We start from the raw sequence: 16,805 nt of genomic DNA, 5'->3' as shown, positions 1-16,805 counted from the left end.
AGCAGGTCACTTTTCCAGCTCTTACTTAAGCTGTAGTAAATAATAAATAATAGGACTGCAGGGTGTTCTGTGGTCAGAGATGGACTGAAGAACGATCCTTTTATAGTCAGGGAGAATAATGATCATACAATGACACAGATCAACTATTACATGAAAATCACTTGCTGATTTGAATATTTTCCAATGCCACTTCTTTCCTTCTGAGTGACTTTGCCGCTTTTCACAAAATGACTTAAATTATATTGACCAATTGGGTTCTACAAATATGTGCTTACAATGGGAGCTCCAGGGAGAGCAAATGCACTGATTTCTCCCTTCAAATCTTTAAAACAAAACAAAATAAAATCTCACTGGCTTTCCTATTGAAAATTGCCCCTGTTTTCCTGGTGAAGTGTACCTCAAAACTTAACCAAAAAGGTAGTGTTCTGAGCTTCAATTCTTTAATTACTTTACTTGTAAAGGTTCATTTCAGAACATTTACTCTGCCAAGAAGACTGTCCAAGAAATATCTGTTATTTAAAAAGTCATGCATGTCCCTTTTATAGGAAGGATTCTATTAAGAAAACTAATAGTCCGGCTTAATTTTATGACAAAGAAACCTCTTGTCCAGCCTCCTACCTAAAAAGGTGGATCCAAGGTGTGGCCTCACATAAAAGAAGTGGCAGCATGAGCCCTGAGTTATTTTTTAATTCCTCGGTATCTCCCTGTTATGTCATTCTTAACTTTGAAAATATCTTGTTAAAAAGAGAATTAAAAACCTTTCTAGCAAAAGACAATAAAATACAGCCTCCAGAGGGCCAGCTGGCTGTTCCTGTGCAAAGCATTGGTGCCACGTGAGAAATGCAGTTCTTTTGGCTCTCTTGGGATTTGAAACAAAAAAGCATTTGGCCACTCCAGCCACCATAACTGAATGCATGCAAACTGTATACAGTTTTCCCCTTCTCTTGAACTCATTTATTCCAGGTTTTTTTGTGTTCTTTTTTTGGTACAGCTAGACACTTAAACAGCCATTAAATGTCCCCTGGTGCTCTCACATGAAAAGCCTAGGAGGCTGGGAACCCGACAGTTACTGCTGGTCTCTGGAACAGTCTAAGTAATATGATCTGCTGATAGCTGATCAATTCTTTTGACAAGGGACTGCTGAACGCTATTTCTGACAGCAAATGTAGCTGAGTTTATAGAACAGAAAAGTGAATTACTTGGAAGATTGTATGTAGTAATAAAAACCTGAACATCTGGATTTTAGCTTTTTCAGTCAGAAAAGTTGGGGACTAGTATTTTTTTTCCTACTTTTGGCTTCCATGATGGAAGTCTGAGATACATGAATAAAATATTTGGTCCGTTACCCTATACAAAGATGTTTAAAATTGTAATGAAGGGGCATGAAAGGAAAACATCATTAGTCACTCTCTCTCTCCTGGAATCTCTGTCCAAAGCCATTCTTCCTGTCCATCTGTATGTGCAATAGTAAGAATGGTTTCTGTGTAGCACTTTTCAAAGGGCTTTCACACCTGATTTTGACCCTCAGATAACCTTATGAGGTAGGGATGTTAGATATTGTTTCCATTTTACAGATGAGAAAACTGTGGCTTATAAAAGATTCAGTGACTTAAGACACAGAGCTGCAGCTAGTACATGTGGTGTCTTTATGTGAAGTGTGAAAAGGCACCCCTTTCTTCTGACTGATGCCTCTCCAGGGCTCCAGCTCAGCAAGAGGGGTGCAGGCTGGACTTCAGGCTCCACACACACCATTGTGCACAAACTAATGTACATGCCAGCTCTGGTGTATATCAGCCAGTACGTGGCAGAACTGAGACTTAAACCCAGACCTCCTGGCTCTGGACTTTCCTCTGCTGCTAAGGCCGTGGAACATCCTTTTTCCCTTTCTCTTTTAGTTTCCTACTTTGAAGAAATTAAAGACTCCTAATAAGAGTTATCTGTGCTTTTTCTCCTCTTAGTTGTACATAGTACTACCTCTTCTTCTAGAATTAAAGCTTCAGCATTAAAGAATGATTTTTTTCACATCTGTTTTGCAGGTTTAAGGCTTTGTTTAATTTTATTTTCATTCTCTGTCTCTCTTTGTCTCTGTCTCTGTCAGTCTCTGTCTCTTGTCTCTCTCTCTCTCTAGTGTGTTTTATCATTGTGGTTATTTTGATAAGGATTTTCTGAAAAAAACTTTAAGTGTTCTACTTAGGGAAAAATTCTAGAAAGTTGTTCTTTCCTACTGCAGAAATTCTTAAAGGAGAGCAAATAATATTCTTGATTTTAGCTGAGGCCTTCAGAACAATCTAGTCATTTCTTCTCATTCCTTGGCTTCTAGGTCCAGAAGAATAGGACAATTATCAGTTTTTTAAAAATATTCAGAAAGACTGAATAAAAATATTATTTTTTTGTTTGATAATAGTCTAAAATAGTGAATCTAAGAATACAGCTATAAGTTTAAATGTGTTCAGCTATACTGTTTGGGTACCTGAAATTTTGCTGTTTATGAACACTATTTGTGGTTCTGTTCCTTGAATTCTTTAATCTGCTCAATAAATGTATTTAAGTAGATGTTTTAAAATGAAGCTCTCCGTTTACAGGTTAAACTCTCTTTTAATTGTTACATGTGCAGATGTTTTAGTATTCACCTTAAATCAGTAAAACAACTTTTCTTTTTATGAGTGGAAAAAGTCATTGTTGATGGGGCTTTGACATTTTATTTTGAATTGTTAGGTTGTGGTTTGCGGCTTCTGTAATTTCTTCTTCATGAATTGTCAGCATCTAATCAAGAACTAAGACTGTTTAGTAATGGTATATGGTGCATTTACATAAGTTTCTCCATTCTCATCATAACATTCAGCTACATAGTGTTATGAGTAAGATGCTTTACCCAGTGCACATGATAATTTGCTTTAAAGTATTGATTGATTTAATTTTTCTAGACATTTGCCATTGCTGGACTGGGATCTGGACTAACAGAAGCCATCGTGGTTAACCCTTTTGAGGTAGTAAAAGTTGGCTTGCAAGCCAATCGGAACAAATTGGCAGAGGTAATGATTTAAGGTTTTCCTATTGTTCAGAGACTGTAAAAACAAACATTTTAAGTGTGTATAAAAAAGTTTGAACCCAGCTCATATTCACTTGCTAAAGTCATAGAAAATTATTGGTAGAGAAGTAGCATAGGAAAAGTCAAATTTCTCCCACAAGGAAAATACTAACAAAAACGCATTCAAGTCTGAGGGACAAACACGTTTACACACTTTTATTTTAGAGTTCTAATGTAATCTATAATGACCTATTTGGAAATGTTTTCCTTACATTTGGCAACACTTCTATTTTACATGATGCTAGAATAGACTACAGCAAAAACCACTGAGGTTAGAATATTATTGTGTTTCTTAAAAAATTATGATGGAATACTACACAGCAGAAAGAAAGAAGGAGCTCCTACCCTTTGCGAGAACATGGATGGGTCTGGAGAGCATTATGCTCAGTGAAATAAGCCAAGCAGTGAAAGACAAATACCATATGATCTCACCTATAAGTAAGACCTAATCAACAAAACAAACAAGCAAGCAAAATATAACCAGAAACAGTGAATTAAAGAACACACTGACAGTAGCCAGAGGGAAGGTGGGAGGGGATAATAGGGGAAAAAGGGGAAGGGTCATCAAGAAACATCTATGAGGGACACATGGACAAAGCCAAAGGAGGGTAGGATCGAGGGTGGGAGAGGGGGATGGCTGGAGTAGGGGGGAGTGGTGGAGGAGGGAAATAAAGATAACTGTACTTCAACAACAATGGAAAAAAGAACAAAATTATGAAATCATTAAAAAAATTACCTCAACCCTTTTCCTACTCCACCCATGGCCCTCCCCCAGAGATTCTGATAATCTGTCAAGCTTGTCTTTGGGTTAAATCTGAATGAGCATGTTACTAAACCTGTAGAGATATCACCACTTGGAAAATGATGGGTCTTGGCATTTAATCACTGGTACATGATATTTTGTGAAGACAGCTTCCCTTGGTGTGTGCTGACTTCGCTTCCTTCCAGTTGCCTAATAATTCCTGTTAAACCACCAAGTCCAACTGTTCTTGCTTTATTCTTTTGGGAGCCAAGCATAAGGTAGAGAAAAAATAAGGGGAAAAAATTGTATTCCAGGTCCTTTCTTAGCATTTTAATTTAATTCCACAACTGAGTAGCATGTGGTATAAATTGGAGTATCTGTTGACCTGAATTTCTCTGTGGAGAAGTTCCCCTGCCTACTACTTAAGCAGCTGCTAGTGGGTGGAGAGCCCCCTCACTCCCACCCCACTTCCTGCCTGAGAGTTCCCTGGCAGCTTCTTGAGCAGAGGTGTGGGAAAGGAGAGGAGGGGGCCTACTCACCTGTAGCAGCCCAGGCCCGAGGCAGACAGGGTTAGTCCACTACAGCAGATGGTATCTACTCAGTTGAAGTCAATCCTAATTAAAGGAGATTTTTTTTTCCTTTTAAGTTTCAAACAATTGTCTTAATTGCAGTGATATATAGCATTTCAGAAAAGACTGAAAATCTTTGTATTACCCTAGTCTTTGTTTCTGTGTGCTTTCTTTCTATTCTTCCTTGACTGATGGAAGAAAAAAAAAACGATGAGGAATAGGAAGAAATGAAAGAAACACCTTTCAAATGCCCTATCATTATGGAGTATTTAAAACAGCACCCATGGAATCTGCTCACGGAAAATTTGACTTGTTGGACAGGGAGAATTACGAGCTAGAAGAAAATTTTGGAGCTCCTCATCCAATTCCTCCTCATTCCTGTTCATTCCTTCCTCATTTTACCTGTTGGGAAGCTTGTCTTAGAGAAACAATGAGTAAGCAAAGGAATGAACAGGCCTTCAGCTGCATCCTTTATCAAGGCAACCTGTAACCAGAGGGACCCAATGGGACAACCACCAAGGAGCACTCTCAGGAATGAAAATAAGGAGTTATCATAGCACTTCTGCTCATGCCTACTGTTCTTTTCTTTCTCCTCTGCCCTCAACAAGGTTCTACACTGAGGCCAAGTAAGAGCTGTGAATGTTTTGCATGTGTTAAGGCCTTGCTAGAACATGGAAAACACCCTCCTGGCCCAACACGAGAATGCTGCATGTGCATGTGTTCCCAGCTCATTTGCACGTGTGCAGTCTGCGTAAACTGTTTGTGTATGTACTGCCATTTTTTAAGTGGAGAAGAAAGGGGCATTTGTTTGGGATCATTTCTTTTGCATAATCCACTGAACTGAATTCATTGTCAGATATTTACTTAAACAAAGTAAAATCTATGAGGTACATTATAAAATATTTGCAGTATTACTTCATCTTAGCAAAGCAGGAATCATGCTGGTCACGCGTGTCAGCAACTATCAGGATTCAGTAGCTGACCTGAGGTGCTACCTTACAGGCAACACTGATCAAAGCGAAAGTAGTTGCTAATACATAGTTACCCAAGATAAAGGAATGGGACTGTACCTATTGCAAAAAATGATATGAAAGAGATGATGGCATAAGAATAGCAAATTTGGATCTAGTCACTTAAAAATAACTACCCACCACTTTTGGCAATAAACTATTTCTCATGTCTTTTGTCTAGGACCCATTAACTCCAGAGCCTTTCTCCAATGAATAGCGCTTTCTTTTATCCACCAAGGGGATACCCTTTTGTTCATCTGAACCTGGATTGAATTCATCCAAATATTAGGTGTGCTCACTTCAGCATTTGTATGGACAGGAATAATTATTGCTTTCTTCACTCTGGGGCTTTGTAGGTTGTCAAGAAGTGTTGGGGGGTGGGGGTGGAGAAGGGGAAGAGGAGAGGAAAAGGAAGTGAAAAAGAAAGAGGGGAAGAAATTAATTTAATGTCCAATGTATTTTAAAAGCATACTTTTTTAAGAAAAAAGGTTTAATCTAAGTATAAAGGGAATGCATATTTATGTTAGAAAACACCAAAATAACTATGCATTTCTGTGTTACATATAAGCGTATAAATATACTAAAATTATCTAGAGCAACACTGCCCAATAGAAATGCAGCATTAGCCATATTTTGTAGTAGCTATATTAAAATAGGTAAAAATAAACAGATGAAATTAATTTAGTACTATATTTTATTTAACCCAATATACACAAAATATTATCATTTCAACATGCGAGCACTGTAAAAATTATATGAGATAATTTACACTCTATTTGCATACTTAGTCTTTAAATCTCATGTGTATGTTATGCTTACAAGCACACTTGAATTTGTACTAGGACATTTCAAGTTCTGAATAGCTACATGAGGGTAGTGCCATCCTTATAAGAAAATGCAGGTCTAGAGGAATTCATACAAACTTCTCACTGGGTACCTCTGAAAAGGAGATTAAAGTGGGAGAGAGAAAAGCAAGAATTTAAGGGAATATCTTTATATAGTTGAATGTTTAAGATGAGAATGGATTCAGTGTTTTGTGAACTTTTACTCTAAAAAATAACAGTTGCTCATCCTAGAAGATTTCAAAAACAGACCAGTGTAAAGAAAAGTGAGTGACCCAAAAGAAATGTCCCAACAGCTCCACCGTGATCAAGCCTGCCTTCGAGGGGAAGCTTCCCAGCTGGTCTGGGTGGGAATGACTTGCTGGCCTAGCTTGGGATTCACCAAGTTCCTCTTTTGTTGGGGAAGAATAATAGTAGTGGCCATATCAAATGCTGTCATGAGGGTTAGAAGAGGCATGTATGTAAAGCTGTTGATACAGCCCGGTGTATAGTAAGGGTTTAATAAATGTTAGTGGTTATTATTACAACATGCTTTTTATGTGAATTTAAATGTGATGCGATATGCAACGATCTTAACACAGCGCCTGGTACATGGTAGACACCTCACCAAAGACACCTCATCTGTTTCTAAATGCAAGTTGATCTTATAAATCCTTAAGTTTAAGCAGAAAGAAATTTATCCTGAGGTACTGTCCTGATTAACAGTGAGCAGCCCCAGCTGACTCCAATGGAGGCATGAAAACAGCTTACTGAGCAATGGTCAGTCTGTTCTTTAGGTCATTCTCAGCTGCCAGCATGATCCATGGAGCCTGAATTCCTTGTCAAGGCCTAAGGGCTGGCAGCCTAGTTACAGTGCCTATTGACAAGGTCTTTAAACTCAGGTGCAGGTCTGCCAGCATATACAGCAGCAGAAGTGGGAGATGAAACTAAATGTGTCTGAAGTCGCTTTGGAATGAATTCTACCGCAATGAAGATATTCTCCCTCTGGAATAGTTGTATGAGACCAGCGTGGGTTCTTGATCAAGCCTTCATAGTCACTTCACATGGAGGTGTGAACTAAGGTCACTCTCAGCCTTTTCAGTCAATTGCAGCTACCAGCTGTGGTGGAACACTAAATGGATGGGCGGATGAAGGACGATGGCTTGACAACACCTTTAAGAAAGCAAAGCAGTTTACCCAGAGGTTTATTTTACAAGTAGATAACTCCTGTTCTGCCAATACCATGAGTGTTTTAGGTAGCATGTACCCCCTCCTAGATATGAACATCCTGGATGCTACACAGTAATTGTGGATTTTCCTATTTTTGTCAACACGAGGATGTGAGTCATGAATTGGTCCTCTGAACATGAAATTTCCTAAGAAGTTGCTACAGTTGAGAAGGACTCTTCAGTGGAAGACAGGCTAACTCAAGAGTTGTCAGTGTTACACTTACGTCTTAGAGGCGATGGCAGAATGGTGAAATAGGAGCAAAAGGAGTGCCAGACCCAGCATGCCTAGAAGGAAGTTGTGGGATGTAGGCAGATGGCCCTTTAGCCCCATGGGGAGAGTATGGCTGGCAGAGAGCCAGAATGGGGCCCTGTGAAGCATGAGATCCAGGACTGGCCCCTTCTAGCTGGGGTTCAAGGGCATTACTGGCCAAGAACAGAGGCTGCATCTCTTAGGTTCTTGGAGCCCCAAGTGCAGTTCCCATCAGGATTTCCTGGGAATGGCAGGCGCTCTGTACTCTCCAACCTCTGGCTTCTCCCCTCTGTGGTCTAGAACCGATTCTCTAGCCAGTCAAAAGTATGTTGTCCATGAAATATGTCTCCCCCCGCCAGGTTAGTCATAAACTATTCTAGCAATTTAAAGAAAATTGTGGTTAATTCATTTTCTGATACTTCTCTCATATTCTTCTGGCTTCTGTATAAAGTATCTCAACCAGTGTGCTTGTCTCTTCTCCACTTTTAAAATTGCCACCATATCAGCCAAAAACTGTAAGCCCTGCCACACTTCCTCCAATTCCAACACCAGAATCTTGGCCAGCATTTTAAAAATCACAGTGAATACCAAAATCTATCTCAAAAGAAAAAGAAAAAAGAGAAGAAAACTTGTCTCTAATTTAAATATGCTTGACCTTCTGTGGGTAAAAGAGTAATCATAGCTTTGTCATGCTCTGGCTTGCTTCAGTGGGTGTAAAAACATGTTCAGATGAAACCCGGATAGACCCAAGTTTCTCCCTGTCCTCAAACTCGATCCAAGCCAAGTGTCATTCTGGTTTGTAGTCTTTTTGGTTTAGGACTAGGCTTGCCCAGGGATTTCTCCATTGGGGGTGGTTTGCACATCCAGTCTTGCCAAAAGTGTGACTTTGTAGCTCATTGTCCTTATAGGAACTTTCTCCCCCTCTTCAGTGGATGCATGATTTTTTATCTGTATATTTATAAGAACTGCAAGTCTCGAATCAGTTGTGTAAAGCCAAGTGGTATTTAGCTGGCACGCTCTCTGCTAGCCTGGAAAATGTGAATTTTTCCCCAGGAGCAAAATCTTGTATGAATTGTTTCCCAGTTTTTCTCTCTACTTTGAAATCTACTTCAAAGTTATTATTTGGCTAGCAGGTTTCGTTTTCCTTCCCTTGAGGTCTATAGGATTGGCCTCCAATGTGTGGATGGGGCACAGGTTTTCCTCCTAGAGTCTGTCATTTTTATCTGCTTTACACATGAACATAATCATTCTCACCCCCAAACATAAAACTAGACCTTTAGGGAATTGCAAAAGCCACTTCCACCACTCTTTAGTTTTTATAGATGTTCATCCCAAGAAAGGAATAATTAGTCTTCTACATATGCTCTATGACTTTAATTTTAAGGATCAATGAATAGATAGCAAATACATCATTAATTGGATGTTTAAAGCTAGGGATTTTTTAAAATCTGGCTTTAGATATTACCACTAAGTATAGTTCTAAACACTTTATCCTGGGAGCTTAATAATCTAATAGAAACCAATTAGATTTTATATGATATTACAAAGCTTAGTGATTATATTCTCCATAGGCAATTAACAAATGCTTAAACTTAGATATATTATGGAGTCAACATAAAGCGAATAAAAGGATTGCATTTTGTGATCACCTATTTCAAGAAGATGAAGTTGAGTTATACAGAGAGTGAGTGTGTGGCTCTGTTTACAGACGGTGTGAGAAGCCAGCTTCAAGGGCATGTCCACATTCATGAATGATGTATTGAGCTAAGTTCAAGTTTTTCCTGCATTACTATGTGAAACACTGCCTGGAAACTGTTCAGTACATAAATTATTTCTTTCCAGCTATGATTCTTGAGGGCAGAAAAGTGAATTATGTGTACAAATCCATTCCTATAGTTATCTTTTAACAATAGCTAAAGCAGCAGCCAAGTTGCCTCTCTATTATCATTTACAGAAAATAGACTTCAGTCTTCCATTCAGCTCTGCCAGGAACCTTAGATTTTTGCTTTCAGAATTGAGACTTTGAAGTAATGATAATCGCTACCATTTACAGAACATCTACTGCATGCCAGATACTGTGCAGCATGCCTTACATGATTTTACCTTTATTTGATTAAAAAAAAATCATGTCATTCTGTATTACAAAAGTAATACATGTTTTTTTTTCACAAGCAATACAAAGCTATCTAATGACAAAATAACTGATGATTTCTGCCAACGCCTCCCTCTAATCCCATTGCTGTGGTAACTGCTCACACACACTTGATATTTCAAACCCTCCCATTGTCCCCACAAGATGGCTTTATGTCTATTTTACAGATTAGAAAAATAAAATTCAGTGAAGTTAATGACTCTAAGAAATAGCATTAACATAGAGGTCTCTTTCTGATCAGACACACTGCTTTCATTGGGATAAAGAAATGTGGTTAATTAAGAAGCTTAAAAGAAAATCAAAAGTGTTTCTGGACCCATGAGAAAGCAACCATGTTGCTGGTTTCCTCTTAGCAGTTTCTCCTGTGCTGTGGCCACCTCCTCCCTACTCTTGAGATAGTGCAGGGGCAGGGAACTGCCTGCATCTGGTGGCCCAGAGGCCCCCTGCTCCTCCGGGATGGCTATTTGGCATCAGCCTGGTGTTAATGGAGTTTTGTGGCTCAGCATGTGGGAGAGTTTGTTTATAGCAAATCATTTTGCACTCACAGATTGTTTTAAAAGTAGACCTGTTTATCAAATGTAAAACTCTAGATACAATATAATTATATTTTGGGTGTCTTTTTGTCCATAATCAAGCCCTATTCAAATAAACGGGAATGATGAATTAGTGATGTATCTAAGCTAAAAGAAATCGCAAATGTGAGATTTTTTAGCCAGATTCCTCTCCTTTTACTTACATTCTGTTCTCAAATAAATGGGAGGTTTTCCCTTTTTTTCCCAAATTTATGAAAATGCTTCAAGACTTAATTTGGGTAATGAAAAACATAAGTGATCATCTATCTCCTGAAGAGCAAGGGTATTTTCCTACTTTAGCGTAGCAATTGGGTCTTCTCTTTTTTTAACAAAGCAGTGTTTTTCCGAGGGCCTGAGTTTGGACACTTGTTCCATTGTATGAAGGTCTCATCCAGTTTGCTTTTCAGCTGCTTGATGAAATCCAGCACAACAGCCTTATTCAATTGACTCTAAAATGCAACAAAATTCGCCTTGCCATAGAAAGCAAGTAAAAGAACAAATGTGGAGCGTGCTGTGTTTTGACATGGTGCTCTAAGGGCTCTCCCCTGGCTCTAGGGACTGAGAAATCCACTGACACAAACCCCTCACCTGTACCTACTGGCCATTCTCTGATAGTTGTTTACTCAGGAAAGAGTGTGTGCCACCTAAAACCTCTGCCTATGATCTCACAAGTTAATCGGAGCCAGCTATGGTCAGTCATCGGATGGAAGAACTCCAGAAAAAATAGTTCAGGCTGCCATAAGTCATCTCAGTGATTTGTTGGTAATACTGGGCTCTTGGAGAGTAAGGAATCGGTGCCCCAGAGTGGTGCCTGGGAGCATTGTATAGGCAAAGGATCCTCTCTTTTCATTAAGCTGCTTAAGGATTTTTAAAACAGAAATTTGGTTCCATGTTTCATAATTATGGAAGTTTTCATGGGTAGATATAAAATTTATCAGCATATCTCTCCAAATAAAAGTCAAAGAAAAAACATTTAAGTTTCCAGAATATAAGCAAAGTACTGTACTAGACACTTTAGCACAGTGCATGACACCTAGGAGGCATTCCATAAATATTGTTGAATAAATAATGTGTGAAAGAACAGGGAATTCCAAGAATTAGCAGTTGGCAATAGCAGAAATCAACATTTAGAAGACTCCGAGTTCCTTCTGGACCAGTGAACTATGATTTCTATAAACCAATATGGAAAGCAATGTGGTATCACAATATTAGGTGCATCCTGATCCATTACTCTTCCACTCTTGCAACTCTGATACAGTCAATAAAAGGTACATCTAGGAAAGTTAGAATGCCATTTGGCCCACAACTGGTAACCAAATGTGAAAATTGGAGTGAATCTAAAGATTGAAAGGAAACCGAATCGTGGGTGACCTGCTGGGTTGGATAGTATTGGAATCATTTGGCTGATGATGCTAATCAGTCTCTATTTGGTTTTGAAATGGAAGCCCAGTAATCAAATAAGTTTAGTAAAATTCCTTGTGTTTACAGAGATCTAGTCAAAATGATTCTTTATTTTCCTATCTAAGCATCCTAGTGGAAGTCATGTTTTGCCTTTCTAATTACATATTTGCTTACATGTGTATGACACAATATCGCTGAATGAAGTGAGAAACCCAGTTCTAATTCGTATGGGAGTTAGAGTTCAGTTTTTCATTAATCTCAAGGCCCCAAATTGCCAGAAAAAATATATATATATTTGTGTCATTATGTATCTATTACCTATATAAGTTGGATTATCAAACTCTGAAAATCTTACTGTATAACAAGAATGAGCCCACAGAATGTGAACAGCACCGGATTACAAGGAGAATTTTGGTTAAGCCATTTACCAGCGTTTTCACTGTAGGGATATCACGGTACTTAACAATCCATGGTTTCCTCACCTGCAAAATGAGGAGAATATACCTGCTGCCCACCTTACAGGATTTTTGACAGAAGCAATCATATATGCTAGGATGGCAGAACCATGCATTGTATAAAAGTATGAACCTGGAGTTGTGGGGAGGTGAGGGGGAGCTCAGCTTGCACTTGACACTACTCTGTCATCTTTGACACTCACTCTGTCATCTTTGCCCAGTTACTGAACCTTAGTTTCCTCTTCTGTCATATGGGGATAATGATAATACCTAGCTCACACACTCTTTGAGAGGATTAAATAAGATGATATATATAAAGTAGTAAGAGTCTATGATAATGAATAATACTGATGATCACTAACTGTGTTCCAGGTACCTGGTAACATACATGAATACGCTTTCTAAGTTGTAAACCATGTGAGGTGGGGGCTAATTAGAATTTTTCCCATTCCCAACTTTTGCTCCTGGGTGGCCTTGCTTCTACAGTCTATAAACTTATCAAGCAAGAATTCTTACCTATGATTCTTACTGAGGGACAGGAAAGAGGCCAATTTACAGGATCTACTGCTCCAAAGAGGCAAGCCTCTGGGGTAAGGAGCTAACCTTGGAAGGAGATCTCTAGCCCAGGGGTTGAAGTTGGTTGAGCCTCAGAAGAAGCAGACCTATGATCTGCATTCTAGGTGCATTTCTTTTGGACTTTGTCACCAGCACACAGGCCTCTGGGGTAGGGAAAGGATAGTCAGAAGGAATGTGAAGGAAGAGGCTGGTTATTCATGTCCTTCCTCTACTTCGAAACAGCCTCCACCTTTTGAATTGTCATTGTCTTCAACTAAAAAAATAATTACCTCTTATTTTATTATTATAACTACTCTTTATCAACATAATTGCTCTTGTTATTAACAGCTAGCACACAATGAATTCTTACATAGGACAAAGTTCATGGACTTACTTATCACAACAATCCTAGGAAGAGGATTGTATTATTATCCTTATTTCACAGATGAGTAAAGTGAGGATAAATCAAAGAGTAAAATAATTGCCCAGGCTAGCAAGTGGTATTGCTAAGACCCAGACCTGGGGCTGTCTAGCTCTACCCCACTATTTCTAGCTACTATACCACCCTTTGATTTATTTAATGATTCGTAACTAGAGTTCAAACTCAGCAAGGCACTTTAATTCAAAATCCATGTACTATGCTTCTTTGTAACCACCTAACACGGAAGCAGTGAAAATCAGACAGTCGACCATCCATAAATGTCATTTGAATATTTATTCATCTTCAGCAAGATCTAGTAGAAGTCTTCTCTTTTAATACCGATAATTTAGCATTCTAGGATTTTTAAACAACAGAAACAACTTTAGATCTGTTTTATTTAAAGAAAACCATGTTAATCTGCACTTTCATTCAAAGCTGTCGGTTCCTTTGTTGCTCTAGAATCTAGGTGGCCTGTGAGTTCTCATCTTCCTGGAACTTGAGGCCTCAGACTGGGTGAAGATGGAGAGGAAGCTTGGGCTAGACGCAGGGAGCACCGCTGTCTATCAGTCTAGACCCAGGCAGCCTCCTCCTGCCCAGTACCCTCCACACCCAGGGGAGCCTCCCCATCTCCTTTCTTCTGCCCTCTAGGCTGCCTTCCTCGGATCAAGAGAGCATGCCTAGCAGTTTGCTCAGCACTTCCGGAGTCCCTCCAGCAGAAATGAACTCCTGTTCAACTTGTCCTCGCATCTATTTTGAAAACGAAAACAAACAATTTGGGTTGATATTCAATTTGCCAGAACACAAACAAAAAAGTTCCATTTTGTAAGGCAGAGTGAACTGTAACCTGAGAATTTTTGGTTTTCCTATATGAAATGTCTTTTATTGTTTTAAGACATGTTCTCATGTGAGTTTTTTCATGTGACATAAAAGAGTTTCCTTAAGCTTAATATAATTTATTTTAATTAATCCTCTGAAATGAAAAGATGAAGTTGAGTGTAGGCTTGTAGCTACACTCAACTTTTAAAAAAACATTTATGAGCAAAAACTACAGAACTTACTATATAAACAAGCTCATTTAATGTATCGTGTTAATGACATAGCTATAAATATAAATTAGATGAAAAGTCTTGATTGGATTTGGTCTGTTCTGTTCTGCTGATGAAGCTTTAATTGCATGTGATAAGAAAATACATGCTCTCTGTGGTCAGAAAGCACATCAGACCGCCACAACCGCTCCAGGATCCTGCCCCCGTGAAATAACAAATGAATGTCATGCCAGCCGCTTGCCTTATGGGCAAAATAAATAAATAAATACTGAATATTTCTCTCTCTTTACTATTGAAAAGTTAACAAGAAGAGATATCCTTTGTACTGTACCTTCAAAGAAGGAAACAACCTTTTCTAAAATCCCACATAAGATGTTGTAATAAACTAGGAACCTCAGGGAAAACTACAGCAAGCTCTTTAGCATGTTCTAGAAGCAGCAATAGACTGGATCCAGCAGTCAAGGTATTTCAGCCTTAGGTAACCAATCAGAGGATTGGAAAAGAGTGAAGTAAAGGTACCTCAGTACTCCCAACACTATCAATTTATCATTTATCATAGCGAGTACATACAGATTGCCCACCCTTTTGAGGAAGTCTACAGTCAACTGCTATTTATCCATGCCTGATTTCTTTTTATTAAAGATATTATTTATTTATTTTTAGAGAGAGGGAAAGGGAGGGAGAAAGAGAGGGAAAGAGACATCATTCAGTTGCCTCTGTTATGCCCCCAACCCAGGACCTGGCCCACAACCAAGCCATGGGCCCTGAGCAGGAATCGAACTGGCGACCCTTCAGTTTGCAGACTGGTACTCAGTCCACTGAACCAAACCAGACAGGGCTTGCTTTTTTTTTTCTAAGATTTTATTTATTTATTTTTAGAGAAACGTGCCCAATTTCTAACCTAGCATCAGTTTAAACTATTGAGACAACGCAACATTTGCTTTAGAAAACATAACTAGAAAGGTAGACACGCTGAATTCAGGAACCAGATATAAATTCCTTTTGGATTATACACAGTTATGGATTACTAGCGTATCCATATGGCTAATCCCCTCCATTTGTGTGGATAATCCAGAACTGGATAGAACTATTAACATGTTGAAAGTGGTGATAGTTATTACATGACATTAGTTTCACTAATTCCACCAAAGATGGTTTTCTTTGCCAACAATCTTCCCTTTAAGGCTGTTGTTATACATGCAATTTTGTTTACTTTTTGGGTTTCCTAGTTTTAAAAGCACGGATTTAGGCCTGATTGTTCATGTTTGTAAAAAACAATCCCTAGTAATTCTGGCTTGAAGGGTAGCTCAATAGTAATTTACTCTGTTTCACATTCCCAAAGATGATCTTTCTGGCTGTGTCCCTCTCTCTCTGCAGCAACCATCCACTATGAGTTATGCAAGACACATCATTAAGAAGGAAGGCTTGGGCCTCCAGGGCCTCAACAAGGGATTTACAGCAACTTTGGGACGTCATGGAGTTTTCAACATGGTTTATTTTGGCTTCTACTACAATGTCAAAAACATTATCCCTATCAATAAGGTAACTATTTCATAGATTAAAATCCTAGAAGAATCCTGTCAATGATGACAGCTGCGTCTATGGAGTGTTTATCATCTACTGGTCACTGGGCTGAACTCTTGTATCAGTGCTACAATTTCGATGCTCACATCCACCTCATTTATTCAGTGCTGTTATCCCTGTTTTGAATTTGGAAAGTGAGGCTTAGAAAGGTCAAGTAGTCTTCCCAGGGTCACACAGTAAGTAGCAAAGCAGAGACTTGAACCCAAGTCTGATACCAATTACATTATACTGGAATGTACCATCCTAGCTGAGTGCTTCCCATTTATCCCTAATGGGAATTTCTAGAAACTATGTTACTACTTAATTTCTATCTGAAAAGCATAACTTTCTCAGAAAATTTAAATTTTCATATCCTAAATAAATTCTGAGTTCATGGGGAAAATGGTCAGCCTAAAATTTAAATCTTATCTAGGTATTAATTTTTAAATTGGCCTAAATTAATGAGGGCAAGTAGTAAACAAGTTCTCCTAGGATTCTTTGTTTTTGAAGCAAAATACTAATAATTATTGTTTTTTAAATGGTAACATGCAGATGCCAACAGCCTTTCAACTTCAAGAAGATAAAAGTAGCACGGGATGTGCTTTACAATGAGCATCTGTGAGCTTTTGCACTGAGTCTTCCACACCATCATTTGCTTGCTTGTGATGAAAATTGCAATCCTGGAAGCAGCAGTTAGGGAAACATTTTTCACATGCAGGCAGTTTCCCGCAGGGGTTCAGGTCTTCATTTTGCTTAATACAAAAGTTTTGAAGGACTTTTTATGTCATAAAATTATTTCTAATGTGGCTGTCACCAGACTCTTCAGTAAAGTTATTTCTACCTCTCTTTGCCCAGCTATTCCCCCATATTCTAGGCGAGGATTTATCTCAAGAATGAGAACAGCTGAATCCAAGGCATGTTCTGCGTTAAC

At 38.7% G+C, this 16,805-nt stretch overlaps 1 protein-coding gene across 1 annotated transcript in view; it reads left to right on the top strand.

Moving 5' to 3' along the window:
• SLC25A21 (solute carrier family 25 member 21) overlaps nucleotides 1-16,805 on the top strand; it is a 485,006-nt gene that overhangs the window by 439,950 nt on the left and 28,251 nt on the right. The window contains exons 6-7 of the mRNA XM_045848589.1: nucleotides 2,925-3,032; nucleotides 15,689-15,853. Coding sequence (XP_045704545.1) covers nucleotides 2,925-3,032; nucleotides 15,689-15,853 — 273 coding nt within the window. The remainder of the gene's footprint in view (nucleotides 1-2,924; nucleotides 3,033-15,688; nucleotides 15,854-16,805) is intronic.

The sequence above is a fragment of the Phyllostomus hastatus genome, unplaced genomic scaffold (genome assembly GCF_019186645.2).
Source record: "Phyllostomus hastatus isolate PE091 unplaced genomic scaffold, TTU_PhHast_1.1 phas_contig_62, whole genome shotgun sequence".
Taxonomy (NCBI): Eukaryota; Metazoa; Chordata; class Mammalia; order Chiroptera; family Phyllostomidae; genus Phyllostomus; species Phyllostomus hastatus.
The sequence above is the reverse complement of the archived record's forward strand: the minus strand, read 5'-3'. Positions and strand labels throughout refer to the sequence as shown.